The sequence below is a fragment of the Neopsephotus bourkii genome, unplaced genomic scaffold (genome assembly GCF_033783945.1).
Source record: "Neopsephotus bourkii isolate Nb327-2 ecotype Australia unplaced genomic scaffold, CSIRO-AGI_Nbou_v1 NB_122, whole genome shotgun sequence".
Lineage (NCBI taxonomy): Eukaryota > Metazoa > Chordata > Aves > Psittaciformes > Psittacidae > Neopsephotus > Neopsephotus bourkii.
Genome location: NW_026900639.1, coordinates 1,402,098 through 1,425,972, shown reverse-complemented (window position 1 = coordinate 1,425,972; position 23,875 = coordinate 1,402,098). Strand labels below are relative to the sequence as shown.

The 23,875-nt window shown below is 50.3% G+C and overlaps 1 protein-coding gene across 2 annotated transcripts; it reads left to right on the top strand.

Annotated features, from left to right (window-relative positions):
- The first annotated feature begins 484 nt into the window (after positions 1-484).
- ELP6 (elongator acetyltransferase complex subunit 6) lies at positions 485-21,434 on the top strand. Of its 2 annotated transcripts, XM_061366057.1 has the most exons (7): positions 485-589; positions 6,162-6,240; positions 8,609-8,679; positions 16,883-17,013; positions 18,368-18,560; positions 19,918-20,064; positions 20,749-21,434. In XM_061366057.1, the coding sequence occupies exons 1-7, from the start codon at positions 536-538 to the stop codon at positions 20,875-20,877; spliced, it is 804 nt and encodes a 267-aa protein (XP_061222041.1). In that variant the 5' UTR covers positions 485-535; the 3' UTR covers positions 20,878-21,434. The 2 variants fall into 2 exon arrangements, with proteins under 2 accessions (XP_061222041.1, XP_061222049.1); XM_061366065.1 differs by lacking the exons at positions 19,918-20,064; positions 20,749-21,434 and having other exon boundaries at positions 18,411-18,543.
- The last annotated feature ends 2,441 nt before the right edge of the window (positions 21,435-23,875 follow it).

Sequence of the window (23,875 nt, the reverse complement as noted above, 5' to 3'; positions counted from 1 at the left end):
GTCCCTGCCTGTGGCAGGGGGTTGGAACTGGATGGGCTTTAAGGTCCCTTCTAACCCAAACCGTTCTGGGATTCTATGATATAAACCCAGTGTGCAGCTGGCAAAAGGGTAAAGGGGAACACCTCTGGGTCAGGGAACAGGGGCAGCAAGTCCAGCTAGAGTCCAGACACTGGTGGTCAGTGCTGGGATCCAGCCCCATTCAGCACCTTCATTAGCGGTTGCGATGGAGGGTCTTGCTGCAGCCCAGGCACCTTGGCCAGGCTGACGGGCTGCTCACAGAACTCAACCATGGGGGAGGCCAAGCCCTGCAGCAGGATGAACCCAAAGCACCGGGAGGCGCTGGAGCTGCCCAGCCGGAACCCCGCGGCAGAAGGGGAGACTCTGCTGCGCTCCTCAAGGGATCAGAAGGGGGCCCCCGCCCCTCCAGCAGGCGGCGCCGTTCGCCTCCGCTCAGCGCATGCGCGGGGCCGCAAGCCCTCCCCTCCTCCCCGTGGCCGGAAGAGTCCGTGTCCCCCCCCGTGGCGGCCCTCCCGCCATGTTTGCGGAGCTGAACGAGCTGCTGGACGCCTCCCCGCAGCGACCGGAGACGGTGAGAGGGAGTGATATGAGGAGGCAAGGGAGGAAGGAAGGAGTGGGGCTGCCGTGGCGGCCGTGCGGGCCCACGCGGGGGCTGCTGGGAGCTGCAGTCCGAGAGCCGCGCGGTGCATGCCGGGAGAGGCGGGGCACCGTGAGGCGGTGGCGGGAGCGCGGTGTGGTGGTCGTGGCCTCGGCCTCCACCGCGTCGTTAACAGGCGGGGGGCCCTCCCCTTCGCTCTGCATTGTTTCCCCGCTGCTCCTCAGAGGTTAATCTCCGGTATCCGCCGCTGCGGAGGGCCCGGGGCCTGTACCCGCAGCCCCTTGGTGTGTCTGTGCGTGGTCGCTGCCGTGTGGTGGGTAACAGCAGAAGCGGGGATGAAAATGGGTACCCAGCGCTCCTCCGGGCCCTGTGGTGTGCTCTAGAGGTTCCTCTACCTTCAGGCTCCTCAGTTAATTCAGTTCACCCATGCAGGCTTTGTGGAAATGGAATCGCACTGTGACTAAATGCCTCTACATAAGAGCTGTGAGGCACTTCAGGTAAAAAGTTAATAAAATATAAGTGTGTTGTACATCACTCTATTTTTCCTGATAGGTATTAGCACAGTGAAAGCAGGTTTGGGATGATAATTTATTTTCTGTGTCTGAGTTTACCCCTGTATTTCCTATAAAGTTTATGGTGGGAGTAGGGCAGTGTTCCCCTCAGCTGGAAAACACTGGTGGGGTATTTTTGGTGCTCAGAGGGCTGGAGCACTTCTATGGAGACAGGCTGAGAGAGCTGGGCTTGTTCATCCTGGAGGAGGCTCCGGGGACACCTTAGAGCAGATTCCAGTGCCTAAAGGGGCCCAAAAAGAAAGCTGGAAAGGGGCTTTTGACGAGGGGCTGTAGGGATTGGATAAGGGGGAATGGATTTAACCTGGTAGAGGGGAGGCTGAGATGGGGTGTGTGGAAGAAGTTCTTCCCTGTGAGGGTGGTGAGGCCCTGGCACAGGTTGCCCAGAGAAGCTGTGGCTGCCCCATCCCTGGCAGTGTTCAAGGCCAGGTTGGACGGGGCTTGGAGGAACTTGGTCTGGTGGAAGGTGTCCCTGTGCATGGTAGGGATGATGGAACTGGATGGGCTTTAATGTTCCTTCCAACCCAAACCATTCTGTGATTCTATAATTCTATGATCTGGCCATGGCTTGCTGGAAATCAGCATCCTGTTATGCTTAAAAAACATCAGCCCTTTGTGAATCTCTTCTTCCCATCTCCACCATCCTGATTTCTGCATCTCCACAGGTGGCTTATGACATGTTCAAAGTGCTGACAAATGCCTTCACTGCAGGGCTGGCAGGTGGATGAAGCTGCCGCCTGTGTGGGTGTATCTGACATGTCACTGCTGAATGCTGGTGACACCCGCTTCTGCCCTGCCAAGGACTTTGGCAGTTTCCAACAAGTAGCTGCAGCTTCTGCCGTGTAGCCTGCAGGTGGAAAGAGCCCGACAGCAAGAGGGAACGGGCTGGGGCAGATGGATGAAGGGCCTACAAGAAGGCTTCTCCTTTGCAAATTCTTCATCCTCAGCAGCATCTTTCTGGGCTTGAGAAGGACACGAGGAAAGGGGAAGAGAATTGCACTGAGCATCCATGGTGGAAAATCGGGGGCTGTGGGTCTTCTACCTGCCAACAAACAAGGTGCTGGTGGTGGGGCCAGGGCTTACCAGCTCCTCAGCAGCATTCCTTTTCCCTGGCAGCCAGGGGAGGCTTCCCACCACCCACACCCCCATGGGTCTGGTTGCTTACAGCCAGCTGCTAAACAATTTGATCAGCCTGGTCTGTGGGGATGTGTGCAAGAGCTGCATGGACTTTGGAAAGCCTTGCAGATTCCTGCTGGCTTTGCATGCCTTCCTCCTTATGTCAGCATGGGTGATAGATCCCTGATTCCTGTATTTGTGGCCTTTGGAGTTTGTAAAGGCTTTGGAGCAGGTTTGTGGCCACAAGCTGTGGAGAAGTTAGTAGGTTTGGATTGCTCAAAGAATGACCATCAAAAGTATCAGCAAGAGCAGATTTAATAAGATATATAAAGGCATGACTTAACAAATTTGATTGCGAGGTTCACTCTATTACTTATTACATGGATGAAGCGTAAAAATTAAAAATCGAGGCAAAATCCAACTAAAAATGTCTTGATACAGAGACCAAAGGCACAAGGTAGGGAAGATCCTCATGTTGAGTCACAAGTTTTAAAACAGACCCCTTTGCTTTCTGAACTCCTGAAAGAGCAGAAGTGTGTCTGGATCTAGTCTTAGTCTTAGACTTGGTCAGCAGTTTACATGTAAAGGTTTACAAGTTTCACCACAGAGGGAATTCATACACAGTTTCCATTTAACTATACTTTCCAGTTTTGAGGTGGATCTTACAAAGTTTGACAACAGAATTTAATGCCATTGCTATAACAATCTGTGCACACATACCTAACAACATAAGGCTAGCTGTTGAAAGTTTCTCTTGAGAGTCAGTGAAATACGTCCAATGTCTCAGCATATCTCAGTGGGTGAGGGTTGAGTCCCAAGGAGTGGAGGAATGTCAGCCCAGGTCCTGTCTGTCTCTGACAGGCCTTTGATCATAGCAAACTTGAGCTTTTGTGACTTCTGAGAGGCATCCTCAGAGGGAGATGCTGGTTGCTGCCCACTGTGAGCTGAGAGAGCTTGTAGGGTCTCATTCAACATAAAAAGGACATGGAACTGTTGGAACAAGTCCAGAGGAGGGCCACGAAAATGATCAGGGGACTGGAGCACCTCCTGTATGAAGATAAGCTGAGAAAGTTGGGACTGTTCAGCCTGGAGAAGAGAAGGCTGCATGGAGACCTCATAGCAGCCTTCCAGTATCTGAAGGGGGCCTATAGGGATGCTGGGGAGGGACTCTTCATTAGGGACTGTAGTGATAGGACAAGGGGTAACGGGTTAAAACTTAAACAGGGGAAGTTTAGATTGGATATAAGGAGGAAATTCTTTCCTGTGAGGGTGGTGAGGCACTGGAATGGGTTGCCCAGGGAGGTTGTGAATGCGCCATCCCTGGCAGTGTTCAAGGCCAGGTTGGACGAGGCCTTGGGTGATATGGTTTAGAGCGAAGTGTCCCTGCCCATGGCAGGGGGGTTGGAACTTGATGATCTTAAGGTCCTTTCCAACCCTAACTATTCTGTGATTCTATGATTTAGGACCACTCTTCATAGGTTCACAACATCATTGGCTTTAGTCGTTATCAGATTTCTGTCCTGGATGCAACCCAAGTCGGTAGTTACTAGAAATAAATAATACTCTGGTGGCAGTGGTACCATTCCACTTGGGGTATGATCAAGGGAAGGAGTATTCTAAGGCTGTCAGGGGACTCTCATGAGAACCACCCTGCAGTCCTGCATCCAGCTTTGGGGCTCCCAACATGAGAAGGATGTGGAGCTGTTGGAGTGAGTCCAGAGGAGGCCATGGAAATGCTCTAAAGGCTGGAGCACCTCTGCTATGGAGACAGGCTGAGAGAGATGGGCTTGTTCAGCCTGGAGAAGAGAAGGCTCTGGGGAGACCTTAGAGCAGCTTCCAGTGCCTAAAGGGGCCAACAGGTAAGGGGCTGCCCCATCCCTGGCAGTGTTCAAGGCCAGGCTGGATGGGGCTTGGAACAACCTGGTCTAGTGGAAGGTATCCCTGCCCATGGCAGAGGTTTGGAACAGGAGAAGCTTTAAGCTCCCTTTTGACCCAGGCTATTATGGGGTTCTATGATTATCCCTGCTGTCAGTTCCCACCTTGGCCAGAGAACAGAAGTCCCTGGTATGGTCTTTACCTCCCTCCTTAGCTGTGACAGAATACCTGGTATGGTCAAGTGACATTTCACTACCCAATTGATTACACAAAGGCCAAGGATTGTGGGAATTCCTGAAATCATAGATCAGCCAAGAGGATTGGGGTGGGTGGGGGGGAGGTGTGCCATCACACAAGCAGGATGCAGGAGTTTCCTGGATCTGTTGCCTCTCTTTCTCGCTTTTCTCCCTCCCTCTCTTCTTTCTTCCCTCCTTCCTTCTACCAGCTGTACTTTGGTGCAGCTGCTGCCTTTGGAGATATTTGGTTTGGACACTTCCACTCCTGTTTAACTGGCATCTTAAGTGTCAGAAAGAAAAGGTTTGAGTGCTACCTGAGCACCTGCAGTGTGACAGCAGAGTGAGGGTTGACAGGATTTAAGGGTTTGTAACTGGAAGATTTGTAAAGCAAAATAAAGTGTGCTCTGAATGATAACATCCTGCTGTGTTCTGCAGAGGAGAGAGCCTTTGGAAAGTTAGCAGATGAGGGAGGGGACTCAGTGTCTGCTCTTGCAGGGGGCTGCTGTGGGGAGCAGGGATGTTGAAGAGGAGGGGGTAGTGCAGAAGATAAACCTCTGAACACTTGAGCTTGTGCTGTTTGAACCCAGAGACTCCTCCAGGCTTGGCCATGGAAGGTACATCTTCAGTTTGCTGCTCACTGAGGTGGTACCTCTTGTTACTGTAATGGCCACAGAGCCTAACCCTTTTTTTTTGGGTGGGAAAGAGCTCTCTGGCTAAGGCAGAGCAGCACTTCTCTACCCTGGCTTCTACTTTGCATTCTCTGCAGCCGTCTTCAGTATTTGCTGTTCCATTAACAATGCTTTTGATTTTGGGCAGTGAGGAGTTAATTCGGATAGATGGCTTGTGAATTGCCTATGGGTATATTGCTTGTTGCTGTAAGAGGCTTTTCCTTTTCTTCTAATAGATTGGGAAAAAAAGTGCATTGATAAGTTCTTTGTGATTAAAAGCAGCCCTTCTATGATTTGTATTGATTAAAGAAATATCTTGACTAAGGTTTTAATGGAAACAAATGCCTTGATGAGGCTGGTACTGATAACAAGCATGCACTGATGAACTGAATTAATTTCCTGTGTGATCAAAACAAGGTATATACTTTGTGCAGAGAGCTCTGCTCCAGTACACATACTCTGAGGATAGTTTTCTGCTCTGGAAGTGGCATGTTTCAGGTAACCCTGGAACAGGGGACAGGGGGGGGTGGTTTGGGGACAGGAGAAGCTGCAGCTGTAGCAGGGCTGCCGTTTTAAACACTCAGGTGATACTGCCCATGGCAGTAGGAGAATGGACAGGGAACAGTGAGTGGCTGTTGTCTGCCTGCCATATATGCCACTTGAAGCAGAAAGAGATGGAAATGGCTCCCAGCCATTCATGATGATGGTGTCCAGCACCAGGTGCATCAATACTTGGTGTACTCTGCACCAGCTGCGTGTTTCCATGTGAGGAGGTGGTTCTTGGTAGGCATAGAGCATGGTGGTCTGAGTCTAGCACAAGGGCTTTCAGCTCATGGCATGTCTTTTGGAAAGCATTAAACTCAACAGCTTCTGATGCTTTCCTGTGGGCTGTGTCTGGAGGAAGCGCTGGCATCACTCTTTAAACGGCTGGGTAGCTGTAGTGCTGCTTGTTCTCTTCTTTCTCTGCCTAGTACCTGCAGAATGTTCCCATGCCTGAGCAGACATCTTGTCTACCAAGATGGAACCAGGAGCAGTTTGTGCCTGGTGTTCCTGTTAAGTTATTTTGCTGTTTCTTTTTCAGGGTAAATTCACACTTCTGCGAGACACCAGAACAGATGGCAGCTTCCTAGTGCACCATTTCCTCTCCTTCTACCTCAGAGGTATGTCAGCAGCAGGACTCTCCAAGGCAAAGGTTTGCCTTTTCCATCTCCTAGGAGGTTCCTTCAGCATGAAGTGTTTCTATGTGAGCAGAGGGTGGTTCTGCAAAGCATGAGAAATCCTCAGATTAATGCAAAGCTTTGGGATCAGGATTTATGGATCCCAGTCCTGACTTGTTCTTGAGAATTGTTCTCTGTCTTTCGTTACATCCCATAATGTCTGTGTACCTTGTTTCATCATTAGTGCAGTGCGTGTTGTAAATCACAGGGGCATTTGACAGTAGGAGCTGACAGCAATTCCTTCACTAGCTAGGTGTTTTATAATGTAATTAAAGCTATCAGGAACACCTAACAAATAGATAAGCTGGTAGTGAGTAAAGAAACAAAGAGCCTGGCAAGTTGCCTAATTGCTTTTCTGCTAACAGTTTCACCTGTGAGTAACCTACCAGCCCCTGCAGAGTGGGTGCTGGACTCACAGACTTTTCCAGCTTTCTTCTGGCAAAGCAGCAAAGCCCAGCAAATCTGGTACCTGTAAGACTTGAAACTTAGCTCAGAGTGCTATGCAGAGAGCATCCTGCCCCCCATAACTGCCACATCCTCAGCTATAGCTTTATTCCATTTAAAATAGAAACGTGTTACTTAATGGAACAGTGTGAACTGCAGGAAGACCTGTGGAGAGCAGGTTATTGACAGTGTGAACAGTTCAAAATCATCAAATTCTAGATTGGTTTGGTTTGGAAAGGACCTTTAAAGCTCCTTGAGCTCCAACCCCATGCCACAGGCAGGGACACCTTTCACTAGACCAGGTTGCTCCAAGCCCCATCCAACCTGGACTTGAACACTGTCAGGGATGGGGCAGCCACAGCTTCTCTGGGCAACCTGTGCCAGGGCCTCACCACTCTCACAAGGAAGAACTTCTTCCTCACATCCCGTCTAAATCTCCCCTCTGTCAGGTTAAAACCATTCCCCCTTGTCCTGTCCCTACAGTTCCTTGTCAAAAGCCCCTTTCCAGCTTTCCTTTTTGGGCCCCCTAGGCACTGGAAGCTGCTCTAAGGTGCCCCCAGAGCCTTCTCTTCTCCAGGCTGAGCAAGCCCAGCTCTCTCAGCCTGTTTCTGTAGCAGAAGCGCTCCGAGCGTTTCTATGGCCTCCTCTGGACTCTCTCCAACAGCTCCATGTCCTTCTTATGTTGGGGCCCCAGAGATTGACAGAGGGCTGTGGGGTGGATTTCAGCAGAGTAGAGGTGGAGAATCCCCTCCCTGGACCTGCTGGTCACTCTGCTGGTGATGCAGCCCAGGACACGGTTGGTTTCTGAGCTGTAAGTGCACACTGCTGGGGCATGGTGAGCTTCTTGTCACCCAACAACCCGAAGTTCTTCTCCTCAGGGCTGCTTTCAATCCAGTCTCCCCCAGCCTCTCTTTGTGTTTGGGATTGCCCTGACCCATGTGCACAACCTTGCACTTGGCTGTGTTGAACTTCATGATGTTGTCACTGTCCCACCTCTTCCTGTCCAGGTCCCTCTGGATCCCATCCCTTCCCTCCAGTGTGTCAACTGCACCACATAGCTTGGTGTCATTGGAAACTTGGTGAGGGTGCTCAGTCCCTCTGTTCATGGCGCTGACAACGATGTTAAACAACAGTCCCCTAAGCAATGCCCCTTGTCATTTTCCTGCACTTGGGCTTTGAGCTGTTGACTGCAGCTCTTTGACTGCGACCACCCAGCCAATTCCTTATTCCCTGAGTGGTTCATCCATCAAATCCATGCCTAAAAGGGACAGCCCTGCCAAGGCACTGCCTCAGGGTCTCCCCACCTCCCTTTGCTGCTCTGCTGCTTGTTCCACTTGAAATCTATGTCCTGCTTTCTGGCAGGGGGAAACAACTAATGATTTTGTTCATACACAAACCATAACATCAGGTTGTCACATTCTAGGTTCTCCAAAATCATGTTTAAGTGTCAAATTTGCTTGTTCTGTGTGTTTTTCCAGTCAAGGTCACTTGCTCTCTGAGAGCCAAAATGGGTTTTTTTGGCATATCACTGGTTTCAGTAGTTCATATCACGGTCGGCCACTGGCCTCTTTGCAGTAATACCAGCAAACAGTGCCAGGAGATCCCTGGGCAAGATGGCATGAGACAGAAAAGGTGCCTCCTACTTTTCTATGTAATTTGTTATTGTTCTTTCTTTTTCCTTTTGAATTTAACATTTTCCCTAATGTAGAAATCCTATAGAAAGGTGAAAATTGAAAGCCCAGCCATGAACAAGTGACCTGTCTCACTTCAAGGACTTTCCAGACAGATCGGTAGCCTCATTATGTTCTTTGATAATATCAGCTTGCAAATTTCAAATGATAACGTGTCTTTTTGTGTTCCCTCCCAGCTGGCTGTAAGGTTTGCTTTGTGGCGCTGCTGCAGTCCTTCAGTCACTATAACATCATAGCACAGAAGCTGGTAAGTCTCTTTGCGTAGGCTAATAATTACAGGTCCAGGGAGTTTCTGTTGGATGGAAAGAAATGAGAACAGGGAATGGGAATTGCATGTGAGCAGATGTTTCCAGATCTTGATGGGGACATCAGGAGTGGTGCTCCTGCAGTAGGAGAGCACTTCTTACTGGAGAAGGGATGTGGCATAGGGCGAAAACTTAGCTGTGAGATTCACTGCAGGGGCCCCACTGGGCTCTGCCCCAGAGAGGGTAGAAAGCTGAACGGCTGCTTGCTTTCTTTGTGCTTAGAAATGTTTTCTGGAGATCAGTATTCCCCAGGCAGGCCTGGACTGGTAGATGTAGTTTCATTAGTGCTCTGGGGAAGACAGTGCCATGGTGTCTGTGTCCTATGGGCCTCTCTGTGCACCTGCAGGATACAGCAGCTGTATGGCATGGGAGCACCTGAGGTGACTTTATGCTCTGTCCTGTAATTATGTTGTGATGAAGTGCATTGAGCTGAATCCCCTGTAGATTCAGAACACCTGTATGCCTCCTTGTGCCTGCGGGCCAAGCCATCAGTTTGAGCCATCTGAGGAGCCACAAGTGCTGAGTGTGTTCGAATGGATTTCCTTCCCTTGGTGAGTCAGGCAAGGATTATGTGTATCCTGAAACGAGGAAACAGGGAAACGAAGTAGGCAGGGTTATTCCCAGTGTCAGCAAGTCAACCCAAGCTCTGGCTTTAAACTGCAGTTCTCAGCTTTTTCTGCAATGGCCAGATGTGAAATACTCTGGTTGGGAAGTCCAGGTGACCTTCAAGGTCTGAAGGGACGGGTTTTGACTTAGTCCTCCCTCTGGTTCTGCTGGAAATCCCAGCAGTGTTGCTGCTTATAAAGACTTACAGGTGCTGAAGAACCAGGTGTTGCAATAACAGTTTATTTCCCACTGTAAATGGGGTTGAGTTTTGGTGCTTGCTAAGCAATTGCATTTTATCTACTACTCAGCTTTTACTCTGTAAAAGGAGATCAGTGGTCTGAGAGCTCAGACCTAAGTTAAATAAAATAACAGAATCATATAGAATCCTAGAATGGTTTGGGTTGGAAGGGACATTCAAAGCTCACCTAGTTCCAACCCCCTGCCATGGGCAAGGACACCTTCCACTAGACCAGGTTCCTCCAAGCTCTGTCCAACCTGGCCTTGAACACTGCCAGGGATGGGGCAGCCACAGCTTCTCTGGGCAGCCTGTGCCAGGGCCTCACCACCCTCACAGGGAAGAACTTCTTCCTCACATCCCATCTAAGTCTCCCCTCTGTGAGTTTAAAGCCATTCCCCCTTGTCCTGTCCCTACCTGCCCTTATCAAAAGCCCCTTTCCAGCTTTCTTGTGGGCTCTTTAAGTATTGGAAGGCTGAGCAAACAAAGCATTCCCACGTGGAGCTTTAACTCACAGCAGATACTCAACATGTGATTGCTCAGTGGAGCAGATTCCCCACTGCTGAGCAAACCAGCCTCTTTGAGCACTGAATAGTTCTGCCCTTTGTGTTGCAAACAGGAGAAAATCGTGGGGGGAATTTAAGAGGGACAGGAAATGGGACATAGCCACCAATGTAGTCAGGAGATTCAGCTGTTAAGTATGGGATCCTTCCTGCTCTAAAAGCAGAATGGTGTTTGTTGGTGTGTTTCCCAATGTGATGAAATTTCCTGGTGCACAGCCTGTGTGTGTGCTTTTAATAGGTTCTGTTGTCATCTCCCTTGTGGAAGAGTCTGAGAAGGGAGAGAACGGTGAGGATTAGCTGCAGCACATGTGCAATGCAAATCAAAATCATTTGCTGGCTGATGTTTCAACAGAAAGGTTATTGACATGAAGGGAGGCGATAAGAAGAACAATACAGATTGCCCAGGGGAGTGCAGAGAGGTGATTAGATTTGCCACTGTGGTGAGCTGTCCCTGTCCCGTTGGTTTCAAGTCTGAGTCAGTCTTACATTAGAGCTTCACAGGTGCCCATGTAGTCTGTTGTGAATTCTTCCTGAGCTCCGAGGACCTGGAGGTCATAACATCAGTTATTTATATCTGTCTGAGTTTTCATAAGGTCTTTGCTTTAATCCTTTTTTTTTTGCCTAAACGAACACATCAGTCTCAGTAAAGGTGGTTTTTAGCAAGGTCATGTCACTCTTAAACTTGCTTAAGAATTTGCTGCTGTAGATCTCTAGTGAAGACCAGCAGGGATGTCATCTACATGGCTGCAGTAAACCCCAATTCTGGGCAGCATGCTGAGCTGAGTCATGCTGCAGTTAGGTGAGTTGCATGCCCTGCCAAATTGCCATCTGCTGTCTTCCCACTTCTTCTTCCTCCATGACAAGCTCAAGACAAGCTGTTTGGCTCTCTGTGTTGGCCTGGAGAGTTGCAGTGGACCAGGCTGTAGTTCCTCCAAAGAATCTGTCCAAGGGGAGCTTTGAGGAGACCTTAGAGCAGCTTCCAGTGCCTAAAGGAGCCAACAGCAAAGCTGGAGAGGGGCTTTTGACAAGAGCAGGTAGGGACAGGACAAGGGGGAATGGATTTAAACTGACAGAGGGGAGATTGAGATGGGATCTGAGGAAGAAGTTCTTCCCTGTGAGGGGCCCTGGCACAGGTTGCCCAGAGAAGCTGTGGCTGCCCCATCCCTGGCAGTGTTCAAGGCCAGGTTGGACAGGGCTTGGAGCAACCTGGTCTGGTGGAAGGTGTCCCTGCCTGTGGCAGGGGGCTGGAACTGGATGAACTTTGAATGCCCCTTACAACCAAACTATGCTGTGATTCTATGATTCCTAGGTTAAATCTCCCATGCATAATCATTCTTGGCAGGAGATTATGCACTTCCGAAAGACTGCAGTTGGAAGAGCTTCATACCTTAGCAATGCTCTTGTTTCTGCTGGGAATTAGATGGTCTCATGCTTGGGAGGAAGGGTCCTGGAACCAGGGTCATATTCTGTGATCCTTACAATGATGTTTGGTAGATCTGGTCCTTGTAGTACCTGGTGTATATAGAAATATACTAAGTACTTACACACAGTTGAAGTAATGCTTGCCTTACATGCTCTTCCACACAGTGTTGCCAGGTCTTACCAGACCAGAACCACCTCCTTATGTGTTAGCTAAATGCAGTGATTTATTTTTACTTTCAGGAAAAAGCTTCCCTGGATTTTTGTGCCTGTACTGCCTCTGTAATACTGGCTTCACAGTTTTCCTTTTTTGCAAATCCTGCTCTTTTCATGAGCATCTGCACTTATTTTTGAGGGGCCGTTAATGTTATTTGCTGTGTCCTTGTAGAGAATATGCTGGGCCACAGTGGCAGGAAGACTAATGGCACAAGGGCTGCTTGCCAGGTTGGTGTTCCAACCCTCATTTGTACAGTGTTTTGTTTTGAAGGAAGAACATACTTGTCCCTGTTTGGTCTCCCTCTTGCCTGTTGCCCTCTCTCCTGCCCCAGCACTGAGCTCACACATCACCTGGTCACCTCTGCTTGCCCCTGCATGTAGTTGTACTAGAGAAGGGACCTTGGTCAGTTGCCTGGTCACAGATGGTCACACTTTGTACCCCGGCTGTGTTTGCTGTTGGAGCTAATGACCGTTGCCTCACATGCTCCATTACTAGTTCTGTCTTCCAGATATTTTGCTTTCCCTAATGAATTGGCCCGTGGTGAGCAGTGGTTCTGTTTTGAAGGGATGTCACTGCTGGCAGGCCGGCGGGCCACTACGCTGCCCGGCTGGCAGCATCCCAGATGGATGAGAACAGTTGTGCTCCGTCATGGTGCTCGCAGCTCCAGTCACGCTGAGCTGCTGTTTGAGAAGCATTTCTGGGCTTGATGGGTAAATGACAGATTGCCAGAGATAATGTTTGTGTGCTCCCAGCCATAATGGAGCAGGATGCTGTGGGATAATGAAAGCTTTCAGGGCTGCTTAATACATGCTGTTGGGGTGTTCCACAGCACCATGGCTCTGCAGCAGGAATGTGTGTAGCGTTTATGGCAGTCAGGAAGGTGGTCGTTGGCCATTCTGAGTGCTTTTTCCAATGTCTTCAAGCTGTCCTGATGCTTCCTGTGCTGCTTCCTGAGGTTACTAGCTGTGAGACCAGCAGAAGTTTGCTGTAGAAGATGACTGCAGTGGGGCACGTCCAGGTCTCCATCCGATGCTGTCGCTCTGGGACCTGGTTCCCCTCTTGGAAAATGAGATTGGATTTGCTGGGTCCACCCAGGAACATCATGACATGACACTGAAGAGATCAAATTCCTGGTCTTATGTATGAGCGTGCTGCCCTTGGCTGCCTTCCTCTCATGTTGTAGCCCTTCTCTCTGTGATCAACAATTTTCTTGCTGATCTGAAGTACAGAGAATTTGTGTGTGCCAGAAGAAATGGCTGAAGCAAAGTTAAAATCAGTTTCTGTTACTGACATTAATAGTGAGTTTAGTCACTGCTGTAGCAAAGCATTTCGAGGATGCAGACTCCAAAAATTCATGAGGGGATGAGGTTTGTGAGGCTGTGGTGCTGCCTAGCCCCACTTTATGGCATGTCAGGTATTTGCCGGCCGTGCCTTGCTCCTGGCCTGCTGCATAAAGGTTCTTCTGTCTTTGGCTGGAAATTTTTCCATCGTGTGTGCTTGCAGTTGCCCAAGAGGCTTCCCTTAGCTCACTGATCCTGCCCTGCTTTCTGGCATGCTTTTAGTGAGCAAATATCACCTGCAAAAGCTGAATCCTTCTGCCTGCAGCCCACATCTGCCTCTGCTGGGCTTGGGGCTGGTGGGAGGTATGGCAGGGAGAGGAAAGGGTCCTGCATTCCCCAACAGTCTCGTTCCTGGGAATTACTGCTCCTGGCTTGCCTGGGAGAGGAGGACAAGAGAGGAGACAATTTGGATTAGATGAGGCAAGGGTTTACTGCAATGCTTGCTGGTAATGCTGTTCATTGAGAAGATGCTTGAAAACAAAAGGAATATGTCCTGAAGCGCTGGCTGGTGCCATGCCTGAGGCTCTCCTCCCCTGATTTGCATGGCAGGTGGGATCACTTTCCTCCCAGAAGCATGTGTGGAAGACCAGGAAAAAAAAGGGCAAGCTATGGGCTGATTTAAAAACTGTATCTCAGGTGGGCACGTGTCAGACAGCCTTTGCTAGTTGAGGATGCTTGTCAGAGTATCCCCTGGCCACAGTGGAAGATGTTGCCTCTGATCCATTGTTTCCTGATTGCTGTAGACAGTGTTTTCTGGCACCAGCTCTGATGAAAGGATCTCCCCCCTTATATTTCAGCTGGGAAGGAAAGCAGTGGAAATCTTTTTTCTCACGAGTGCTGAATGTGTGGCAGCTGATAAGCCTTGCAGGAGCTGTGGGTTAATCTTGATGTAAAGGCTCTCTTCCTTATCCACCCAGACCTTCTCTCTGGAGGTGCTCATGTGGAAATGACCTGACAAAGCAGCTGAGCAAAGCCCTTTGTAGGGATTGTCTCGCTGATCAGATGTTTAAAGTGTGGCTTTACAATAATTTTATATATATATGTATATAAAGAGAAGAAAAGGGTTTTAAAATGTTGGCACTTACATATTCATGTTGGAATAACAGGAAGATCGAGCAGGTGGAATATGGAAGTAGAAAGCAGTAGGCAGAAGTGGACACATCGCTTTTCTGCCTTTCCCTCTTGTGTGGCAAAGAGAGCCCAGTGGCTCTCAGGAGTGTCATGAGGACTGGGAAATGCCTGGAAAACTTCCAAGGTCTTTTCAAAAGAAGGTGTTGGGACAGTGCCAAGCACAGCTCTCTCTGTTCAGTGCTTTAACATCATGGGGGAGTTGCTGCTTCGAACCTTCCTCTTGCTGGACGACTCAGACTCTGGGCTTAAATGTCCTGCAGCTCCCAGCACAATTGCTTAGAAAATAAGCAAATACCTGTTATTTTCTGTGATGCTTAAGAAGTTCCTGCTGGTGTGTGCTCCTTCAGCATTCAGGCAGAAGCCAGTCCTGGCTTAAGGCAAGAGCTCCTGCCCTGGGACTTCTGTTCCTGGCCACTCCCACTCAGCTACCCTCTTCAGAGGTTTCAGAACCTCACAGCATCCCGGAGGGACATCTCTCAGGGGATATAGGAATTGCTTTCTCAGGATCCTTGTTTCTGGTTCCCTGTTCACCAGTTCTGCCTGTCAAGCAATACTGCATCGAGCTAAACCTTTAAACCACCTATCTCGCCATCTTGTCCACCTACCTGCTGCATTGCACAACAGCCCTATTTACAGCCTGCTGAGACACTGTGAATCTTGGCATTAATGCTCCTTGGTTCCATTTTAAGAAACAACAGTCCTGTTGTGAAATGTGGGAAGCAACCCACACCAGAAAGCCAAGCACATTTACACTTCTTCCTGCTGGGAAATGCACAGTTTGGCTGAGCTTCTAAGATAGTGCACATGAGATAACTTTGTATGATCTTGTCAGTAATAGGTACTAAATTTTCCCACTGCTAAGCTGAGGAGCTATATAATAGTTGGCAAAAGTAGCCTTTGCTGATGAGAGAGGAGTTCATGACCTAGGTCTCTAGTTGGGGTCTTTAGCATGTCTGCTGCAGCTCTGCCAGGGCTTTCTCTATTGGAGCTGGATGTGCCCAGCACATGGCTCTCGAGGTCAGTCTCATGATCAAGCAGGGCTGAAAGGAAGAAATCTCAGCTTGAGTTTGAGTCACGACCTGCTGTGGATGGAGCAACAGACTTCACTCATAAGAAAGAACTATCAATGTATTTATTGATATACAACAGCGATTTGACAAAGTTTAATAATAAATACTAAGCTGACAGAAATGAGATTTAGATACTAGGAAGAAGTTCTTCCCTGTGAGGGTGGTGAGGCCCTGGCACAGGTTGCCCAGAGAAGCTGTGGCTGCCCCATCCCTGGCAGTGTTCAAGGCCAGGTTGGACACAGGGGTTTGGAGCAGGAGTGGAAGGTGTCCCCTGCCTGTGGCAGGGGGTTGGAAGTGGATGAGCTTTAAGGTCCCTTCCAACCCAAACCACTCTGATTCTATGAAGCACAACAGTGATCTAACAAGATTCAATGGCAAGGAACATTTGAGTGTTTACTAAATGGAGACCCTCCCATTGAGTCATGAGGTTCAGAAGTGACCCTCTTGCTTTCTAAACTCCTTCTCAGAAAGGAGTCTAGGTGCTCAGACTTCATCTCAGTCTTGGTCAGTGGTTTATGTCTAGAGGATTATATATGCACAATCTTTTACATCACATAAGATTTCAATGTGTAGTATGTTGTTAATCACTTACCGAGAATCTGTTGTGGCAAAGAATCTTTCAGCCTCAAGGAGTAACCTTTTCCAGGGGAGACCGTGGCATGCAGCCTGGTGCTGTGTAGGAGAGCTCCATGGGCACTGGACTGCCTACTAGTTACAGAGCAAAATAATTGACTCAGTCATGTTTGCATCCCCGCTACAGAAGTTAGTTGTTTGTTTTGCAGACTTGGCTCGAGTCAGCCCTTGACCAGTGGTTAGGGGGGCATGTTGCACAGCACGTTGGCTATCATGCTGTTATCTGTCTCCCTGAACCCACTTTGAGTCAGATGCAGCCGTCACAAGCAGACCATCTATTACCCACCAGCATTGGTGGTTATCACATGAGCAGAGCTACAGGAAATAAAGATTGGGTTGTAGGGGTGGAAGAAGCACATCACCACATGGCCCCAGTCAGTTTGTCACAGTCTCTCCTCCTTCTCCCAAGGAGAGTCAGGGCTGGGGCTGCTTCCCATAGGAGCCCCAGCCGTGCTGCTTTCTCCTGGGTGTTGTGCAAGTGTTGGGGTGCCTGGCCCACAGAATTCTCTAGATCCGAGCTGTGCCTTGCTCAGGTGCTTGTGTTGTGCCAGGGAGTGTTATTGCCACAGTGATGGTTTGGAGATACTGAAAACCAAAGGCTTTCACCCCCCAGGAAGGTAGGGCAAAGAAATTGGTCAGAGTAGGATCCTTGGGGCAGCCTGTAGCAGTTCCAGGATGCTTGAACTCCAAATCTCAGTGGTGTTGTTTTGTTAATCTCCTGGTGAAATACAGGAGAACAAATGTGTACACCACTGTGTGTGTAAGTAACAAAACTGCCTGTGTCATCCCTTGCGCAGGACTCACTGAAGCATTGACTTTATTAGCACATTTAGATAAGGCTTGATAAAAATTGGCTGTCGGTTGCTTGGTTCTGTTTACACCATTTCTTCAAAGCTGTTTGCTCTGCAACATGATGTTTTCCTCTCTTGAGGGAGTCAGTCTGACAGCTGCCAAAGAACGGGGACAGCTTGTCTTCCTGGAAGGCCTCAAGTCCTGCCTTGACCTGTGGTTTGGAGAGCAGGAGGAGCAGTCGGGACAGCCCAGTCCTCTTCAGTTTTTAAGGTAAACCGGACCAGTTGGACCACGCCACCTTTGGGCTTCCCTCTGAGGCCCAAGGACCTTACTCCTGCTGCACACTCAAGGGAAATGCCATCACCATGCACATTGCTGTGCATGCCTGGCCATGCCTTTCTCTGCTGCTCGAAGAGGGATTCTGCCCCCCTTCTCCAGCATTTTAGAGCGATTTCGATCCCCATCCCCATTGCCGAGCATGTTTTGGGTCTAGAGAAAATCTGTTTCAGCACTAAACAGGTTTGTGTCAAAACTCCGAGAAGCTTTATTCCTTTTTAATTGTGTTGAGTTATATTCTCATCCAAAAGAACAGAGCTGCTTTAATCATGCTGGCTTTCATTTTTATTTCTACTTCGCTTTCTTCACCCACTTCACTTTCTCCATGCCCCTCATGATTTGATAGAAAAATATCCACTGAGGGCTGTTAAATTGGCCAGTACCAGCCTTGGAGCAAGGACTGCCGTGTACTTGGTGTGTCCATGGGTGCTTCTGGCCCTCTGCTGTTTCAGACTCATGCTGGGGTGTGTGGGCTTTTAGTGAGAGTGAGGGCAGGCACTGAAACCCTGCAGACCCCTGTACTGTGGGACCATGTAGCCCTTTAGGTCTGGGAGAGTGACACTTGCTGGAGTGTGGCAGGATCAAGCACCCCGAAGAAATGGGCCCATGAGAACCTCTTGGTGTTCAACAAGGCCAGGTGCAAGGTCCTGCACCTGGGTCAGGGCAACCCCCAATATCAGTAGAGGTTGGGTGATGAAGGGATTGAGAGAAGTCCTGAGGAGGACTCGGGGGCGTTGACTGATGAGAAGCTCCCCATGACCCAGCAGTGTGCACTTGCAGGCCAGAAACCGGCCGTGTGCTGGGCTGCATCACCAGCAGCGTGACCAGCAGGTCGAGGGAGGGGATTCTCCCCCTCTGCTCTGCTCTGGTGAGACCCCCCTGCAATCCTGCCTCCAGCTCTGGGGCCCTGACATAAGGATGTGGAGCTGTTGGAGCAAGTCCGGAGAAGGCCACAAAGATGCTCCAAGGGCTGGAGCACCTCTGCTATGGAGACAGGCTGAGAGCTCGGCATGTTCAGCCTGGAGAAGAGAAGGCTCCTCTCTCTATGGGAGACCTTAAAGCAGCTTCCAGTGCCTAAAAGGACCAACAAGAAAGCTGGAGAGGGGCTTTTGACAAGGGCAGGTAGGGACAGGACAAGGGGGAATGGCTTTAAACTGACAGAGAGGAGATTGAGATGGGATCTGAGGAAGTTCTTCCCTGTGAGGGAAGATGTTGGTTCCAGTGGTTGAGGGGGGCATGCAATACATGTGTGGGTCACACCCTTTGAAACCTCCTTCTTCTCTTCCAGAGAGAGCACTTCTGACCTCAAAGCCTTGTTTGACTTCGTCCAGGTGTCCCTGACCCCTGCCAGCAGTGACTCCTGGAAGGGCCCTGTGCTGCTGGTGGATGACCTCAGTGTCCTGCTCAGCCTGGGTGCCACGCCGGTGGCGGTGCTGGACTTCATCCACTACTGCAGAGTTGTGGTGTGCTCCCAGCTGAAGGTAGTGCTCCCTCTGCACACAGTGTCCTGTATGCTATGCGTACAGAAGAGCCTCTGGAGCACAGCTTGGCTTTTTTTTCTTTCTCCACCTGTGCATGATGAGGTTTTGAAAGGCTTTGGCCATCCAAGAAATTCCAATTATTGCTTTAGGGCCACTCGCAGGGAGTTGTTAGCCCCTGAAGTACCTGTGTAGGGTCCTTTGCAACTGTTTTCTCAGGAGATGCTGCCTAGAGAAGAGCTGTGCATGATGTGTGAGGAGGGATTTGAGGTGCAAAATAGTGTTTCTTATAGCTTCTGACTCTATAGAGATCTCTGCTCACACCTGTGTTCATGAGCATGTGGGACAGCAGGGAAGGAAATGGGTTACAAAGGTAGCCAGAAGCTGATGAGTCTCCCAAGGGACAGAAATGAAGGTCCATTCAGAAGGCACCTAAGTATCTGCTTTCACCAGTCTTCACTGTTGCTGAGTGTTGCACTGGCTGGTTTCTAAGGACACATGACAATGCAGCACTTCTACAAAGCTCTCCTGAGCTATGTGCTAACTTCAGAGAGGATTGCAGCCAAAAATCTTTACAGTCACATCCATCCGTTGCTATTTACATTGCAGCATCCCCCACCCTGGCCGCTTCTCTCTGCTTGAGTGAGAAATAAAGTAGATGGTGTCAGGTTTTGTTATCCTGCACTTCATATGGTGCCAGGGTATTTGTGCTGTAATGCTGACAAGGGATGTTCTGCTTGCTGAGAATATTTACCTCCAAAACAGCTAAAAAAGATGATAAATCACACTAACACATTTCTGTTTCTGTCTAAGAATGTTCTGAAGCTTCAAAGTACATTTTAATTGACTGGGAATTTCATGTTATTTTAAGTCTTTGGTGACCTGCATGGGCTGAGGCAGAGACTCTTGGGATGTATTTTTAATAGAGTTGGTGGTGCTTTGGGGGATAATTTTGCTTCTTGTGAGGGCTGTGAAGCTTCAAGCATTACAGCTCTGGCTGCATCCGTTCAGCCATGTCTCTGTGTAGCTGTTCTGAATTCATTCAGTTGCTATTAGTATGGCCTGATGGACTGGTTTAACTAGACAGCTATCTTGTAACGAAGGCTTGATGTATTTTTAGGCTGTATGTTATATATATGTACACACAGTATAGGGTTAGCAACCTGTTTCAGAGTTTTATATATGTATCTGCTGTTTATATTCTCTGTGGACTTAGCTCAGAACCAGCTGCTGTGCTGGGGATGTCTAAGTAGCTTAGCACAGCATTTCACAAGCTCTCCTTGTTGTCTCCTCTTCCTTACCCTGATTAGGGATTAGGAATCAGCCAGGGGCTCATCTCTGCCTGGTGCTCTCATTCCAGGGCAACATTGTGGTGCTGGTTCACAGCAACGAGGATTCCGAAGATGAGGAAAACGAACTGGTTGTGAACTCCCTGTGTCATCACAGTGACCTGATCCTGTGGGTAGAGGGGCTGGCGACCGGCTTCTGCAAGGATGTTCATGGGCAGGTAATGCATTGGAGAGCATGGAGAGGTGGCACATGGTAATGTCACGTAAAACACTGCCTGCAGGCCCAAGGGTGGGTGAGACGTTCTTTCTGCCTCACGGGAAACAGTCTGTGCTGCAGCATGGTTAAGGACTAACAAGCAGCCTTGTTGCAGTGACTAGGATCTGCTGGAGCAGCTGGGCTCTTTTGGCTGTGACTGCTTCCACAGGGATAGTCAGGGACATCTTGCCACCTGGGGACTCCCCCATCTCTGGAGGCTGGAAGGAGTTTATATGGCAGCTGCAGTGCAGGCTGTATCCCACCCCAAGGTGATGGCAAAGAAGAATACCCATTCCCTGGGAAGCTGCCTCAAACTGTCATAGAATCACAGAGTGGGTTGGGTTGGAATGGACCTTAAAGCTAGTTCCAACTAGACAGAAGGCTATCATGTCAGTGGATCTTAGCCTGGCCTGAAGTGAGTGCTTCTGGGCAGGGAGGGCAGCTGGGTCACTGGGGCCTTGTTACTCCATTGTCTCTAGTCAGGGGCTGCCAGCAAAGGGACTGGTTACAGGCAGATGTGACAGGTTTTTAATCAGTAATCCTTCTGATCTCCCTTCCCTGCAGGCCAGCAAGAGGCACTGGGGGGTGAGGGTGCTGTGACTGGGGTAGCCAAAGGGATGATATTCCTATTCCTTTCCCTTTGCAGATTAAAATAACTAGGAGAGTGTCATTGGAGCTGACGGGGGAGCAGGATGTTGTCCAGATCTACCAGTACAAGATCCAGGACAAGAACGTCACCTTTTTTGCTAGAGGGCTGTCGGCTGCAGTCCTGTGATGCTGTGATACAGCACAGTGCTGCAAAAGCAACACGGAGCAAGGCTGGGGAGGCCAGTACATGCCACCAAACCAGCCCTGATGCTCCACCAGCACCTTCCAGGAGCAGCGCAGCAAACTGACCCAGGAGGGAAGCTTAAACGTGTGTTGAACTGCATGCCAACGAGAGGATTAGCCTGCCCAGAGCTTGCTGCAATCCCTTTGTCCTCCCACCCTGTTCCCAACATACGTAGGCCAAGAAAAGTGCACAGACTTGCCAGAATGGCCCTTACAGCGTGTAAATACAAGCAGGAGGGATGCCCCTTGGGCTGGGCGTGCCTCACCTTTTCCGGTGTGTTATGGCATGGCAGTGCCAGGCACCGCTGCTTGGAGGGATCACCCCACCCTCCAGCTGGTATTTACTGAGATGACACAGAGAGGGTGGAGACAGGGATGGTCTGGGAATGTGTTGCAATTCTTACCTTTCTCCCAGCTCTGGCACAGGAGAGAGATTTGCTCAACTTGCAGCTTCCACAGCACTGACTGAAAAAATCAATGGCTGTATGTACAGCCCCTCACCTTGCTATGTGTGTCAGGTTATCATGCAGCTTCTCAAGCTCATTCTTGGCTTTAGGTGATGGATGAACACTTGTACATGAGCCTCTGTCTCAGCCAATGCTTCCATGGCACAAATCATGACTAGCAGTTCTATGACCTGCCTGTAGCGAAGCATTATTGGGGGCTAATAAAAGCTTATCTTAGGTAAAGGGTACAGTCATCAAGTAACCATAGATCTCTGCATGGGAAGTGCTACCCACAGGCTCCTTGGCAGGGAAGAGAAATGGGCATCTCCTGAAAACAGGTGAGGAGATAGATTTGGGTCTCTGGAGCAGAGCTCAAACCTGGAGGTCTCCTTGTAGGTGCTCTGGTTGTAGTGGAAGATAATATCCTGCACGCTGGTGATACATGAGGGTGACCTACCAGGTCCTTTGCTGCTGCAGAGCCTGGGTAACAACTCTGCATGTGGGACATGTTCCTGCTGTTTTCCACCACCTGCTGATGGTGCCTGCCCTGGCCGTGATACTGCTGCCAGTGCTGTCAAAGCCCTGCACCCTGCCCTGGCAGAAGCAAGCTGGTGGCTTGGCCTCCTCCCGAGTCACACCAACCCTCAGGCTGGTGCATGCTGTGCCTTGCTGGGGTAAAACGTGTTTCTTGGCTGCCCGCTGTAGGAGCGGCAGAGCCCACCATTGCCATTGCCAGCTCAACATGGTGGCAGAGGCAGGGGGACAATGGACGGTCACCATCTGCAAAGGAAGGATGGGACAACTTTGGGGATGGGAGCTGCAGGCACTACAGCTGCTTAAAATGCACCTGTAATGGGCATATAATGGTGTGTAATTGAAGCAATACCTGTATGATTAGCTTCCCCTTGGAGAGATCCCAAACCATCCCTGCTCCAAGCTTTGCTGAGCCACCCGGTGAGGCCATGACCCAACCAAGACCTTGCTCTGAAGCTGAAGCTGTGGGAAGAGATGCGATTGATGGCAGAACAGGGTGGCCTTGGCAGGGTCAGCCAACATCTGTGTGCTTGGGGCCGCGCTCCCCGCAGCTCTTTGTTTGCTAGCCAGAGGTTGTGTAATGCTCCATTCCAACCGATAGAGCAGGTGGGACTTGGACTAAGCTCTCTGGTCTTTGTTCCCTCAGCTTTGATGGGAGCAGCCGGGGCCTTGTCAAGGGAGCAAAGATGGGAAAGGCCTACCAAGGCTGGGACTGGTGGGATGGGATGCAGGCCTTTGGGAGGGGGTTTGATGCAATGGTATCAGGCAGGGCTGCCAGCAGCAGAGACTGTTGAAAAGCACTGGAGCCTGAGCTGCAAGGCAGGCCTTGTAAAAGTTTGGTTTGTGGAGGATGCTTGCTCAGCCCCTGGAGACAAACACGCAGGGGCTGCCTTTCCCCTGTCCCATCTTTGCTCCTTTTCTACTTCTCACTCTGGTTTCCAGCTACAACCTGTCTTCTTAGGGCCACTGTCTTCTCTGGCATCACCTCTTTCCTTGCAGGGCTTCCCGCAGGATTTCAGAAGTGATGTTTGGCACCCAGGAGCTGTGCTGAGGGGTGATGGCAGTGCTGGCAGCACCGGTATGGGCCCGGCTGGCTGTTGGGCAGTGGCAGCTTGGCTGCCATCCTCTGTCCCTCTCTGGCTCTACCAGCACTGGAGCTGCTGGGTCCTTTGCTGCAGATCTCAGCCTGCCCATGGCTTCCTTCACATCTGGGGAAAATAAGCCAGTGACTCTGCTCTGATGCCACGGGGAAAGCCCTGGCCCTGTGGGCACCTGATGCCGCACTGCGTGGTATCCACACCATGCCAGGGCTGAGCTGGCAGGCCCAGTGTGGGCATTCCTAGGACAAGAAAAAAAAGATTGCCTGGCCTTTGGGTACCACCTTTCCCTTATCCTGCTGCTTTTGCTCTCCTTCGAGGGCAGCAGCCCTCTGACCCACCCCAAACCACGTGCTCCCAGTGTCTGGCCTGTTCCTGTTCCACATAGCTCCAGGTGCTGGAGTCCCCTCCGTCCCCTGCACCAAGCCACAGGGCTCCCAGTACAACGTCCTCCCTCCTGGTCCACTCTACCCGCGATGGCCCGCGTCTCCTGGTGCCCGATCCTGCCTTTCAGCTGCTACATCCACCCTGTGCCTCAGGGCTCCTACGCATGCCCCCGTGCTCCAGCCCTGCCATTGCCCGGTGTGTGGGTCCACTCTCCCTTCTTAACTCCTTGTCAGCCGGGTCCCGGTCAGCCCCTCTCCCACGATCCTCCCTGTGCACCAGGACGCCGTGCCCCAGCTCCCGCTCTGTCCCCTCTTCCCTCCATCTCTATTCCACGTGCTCCAGCTACCACCACGCCGCTTCTGCCCTCCCACATGACCGCTGGCGCGCCCGCCCCGCTGGAGGCGTGGCCAGAGGGCAGAAGGGGGCGTGTCCAAAGAGCTAGAGGAGAGGGCTGTCTGTCGGGGGCGTGGCTCGGGGA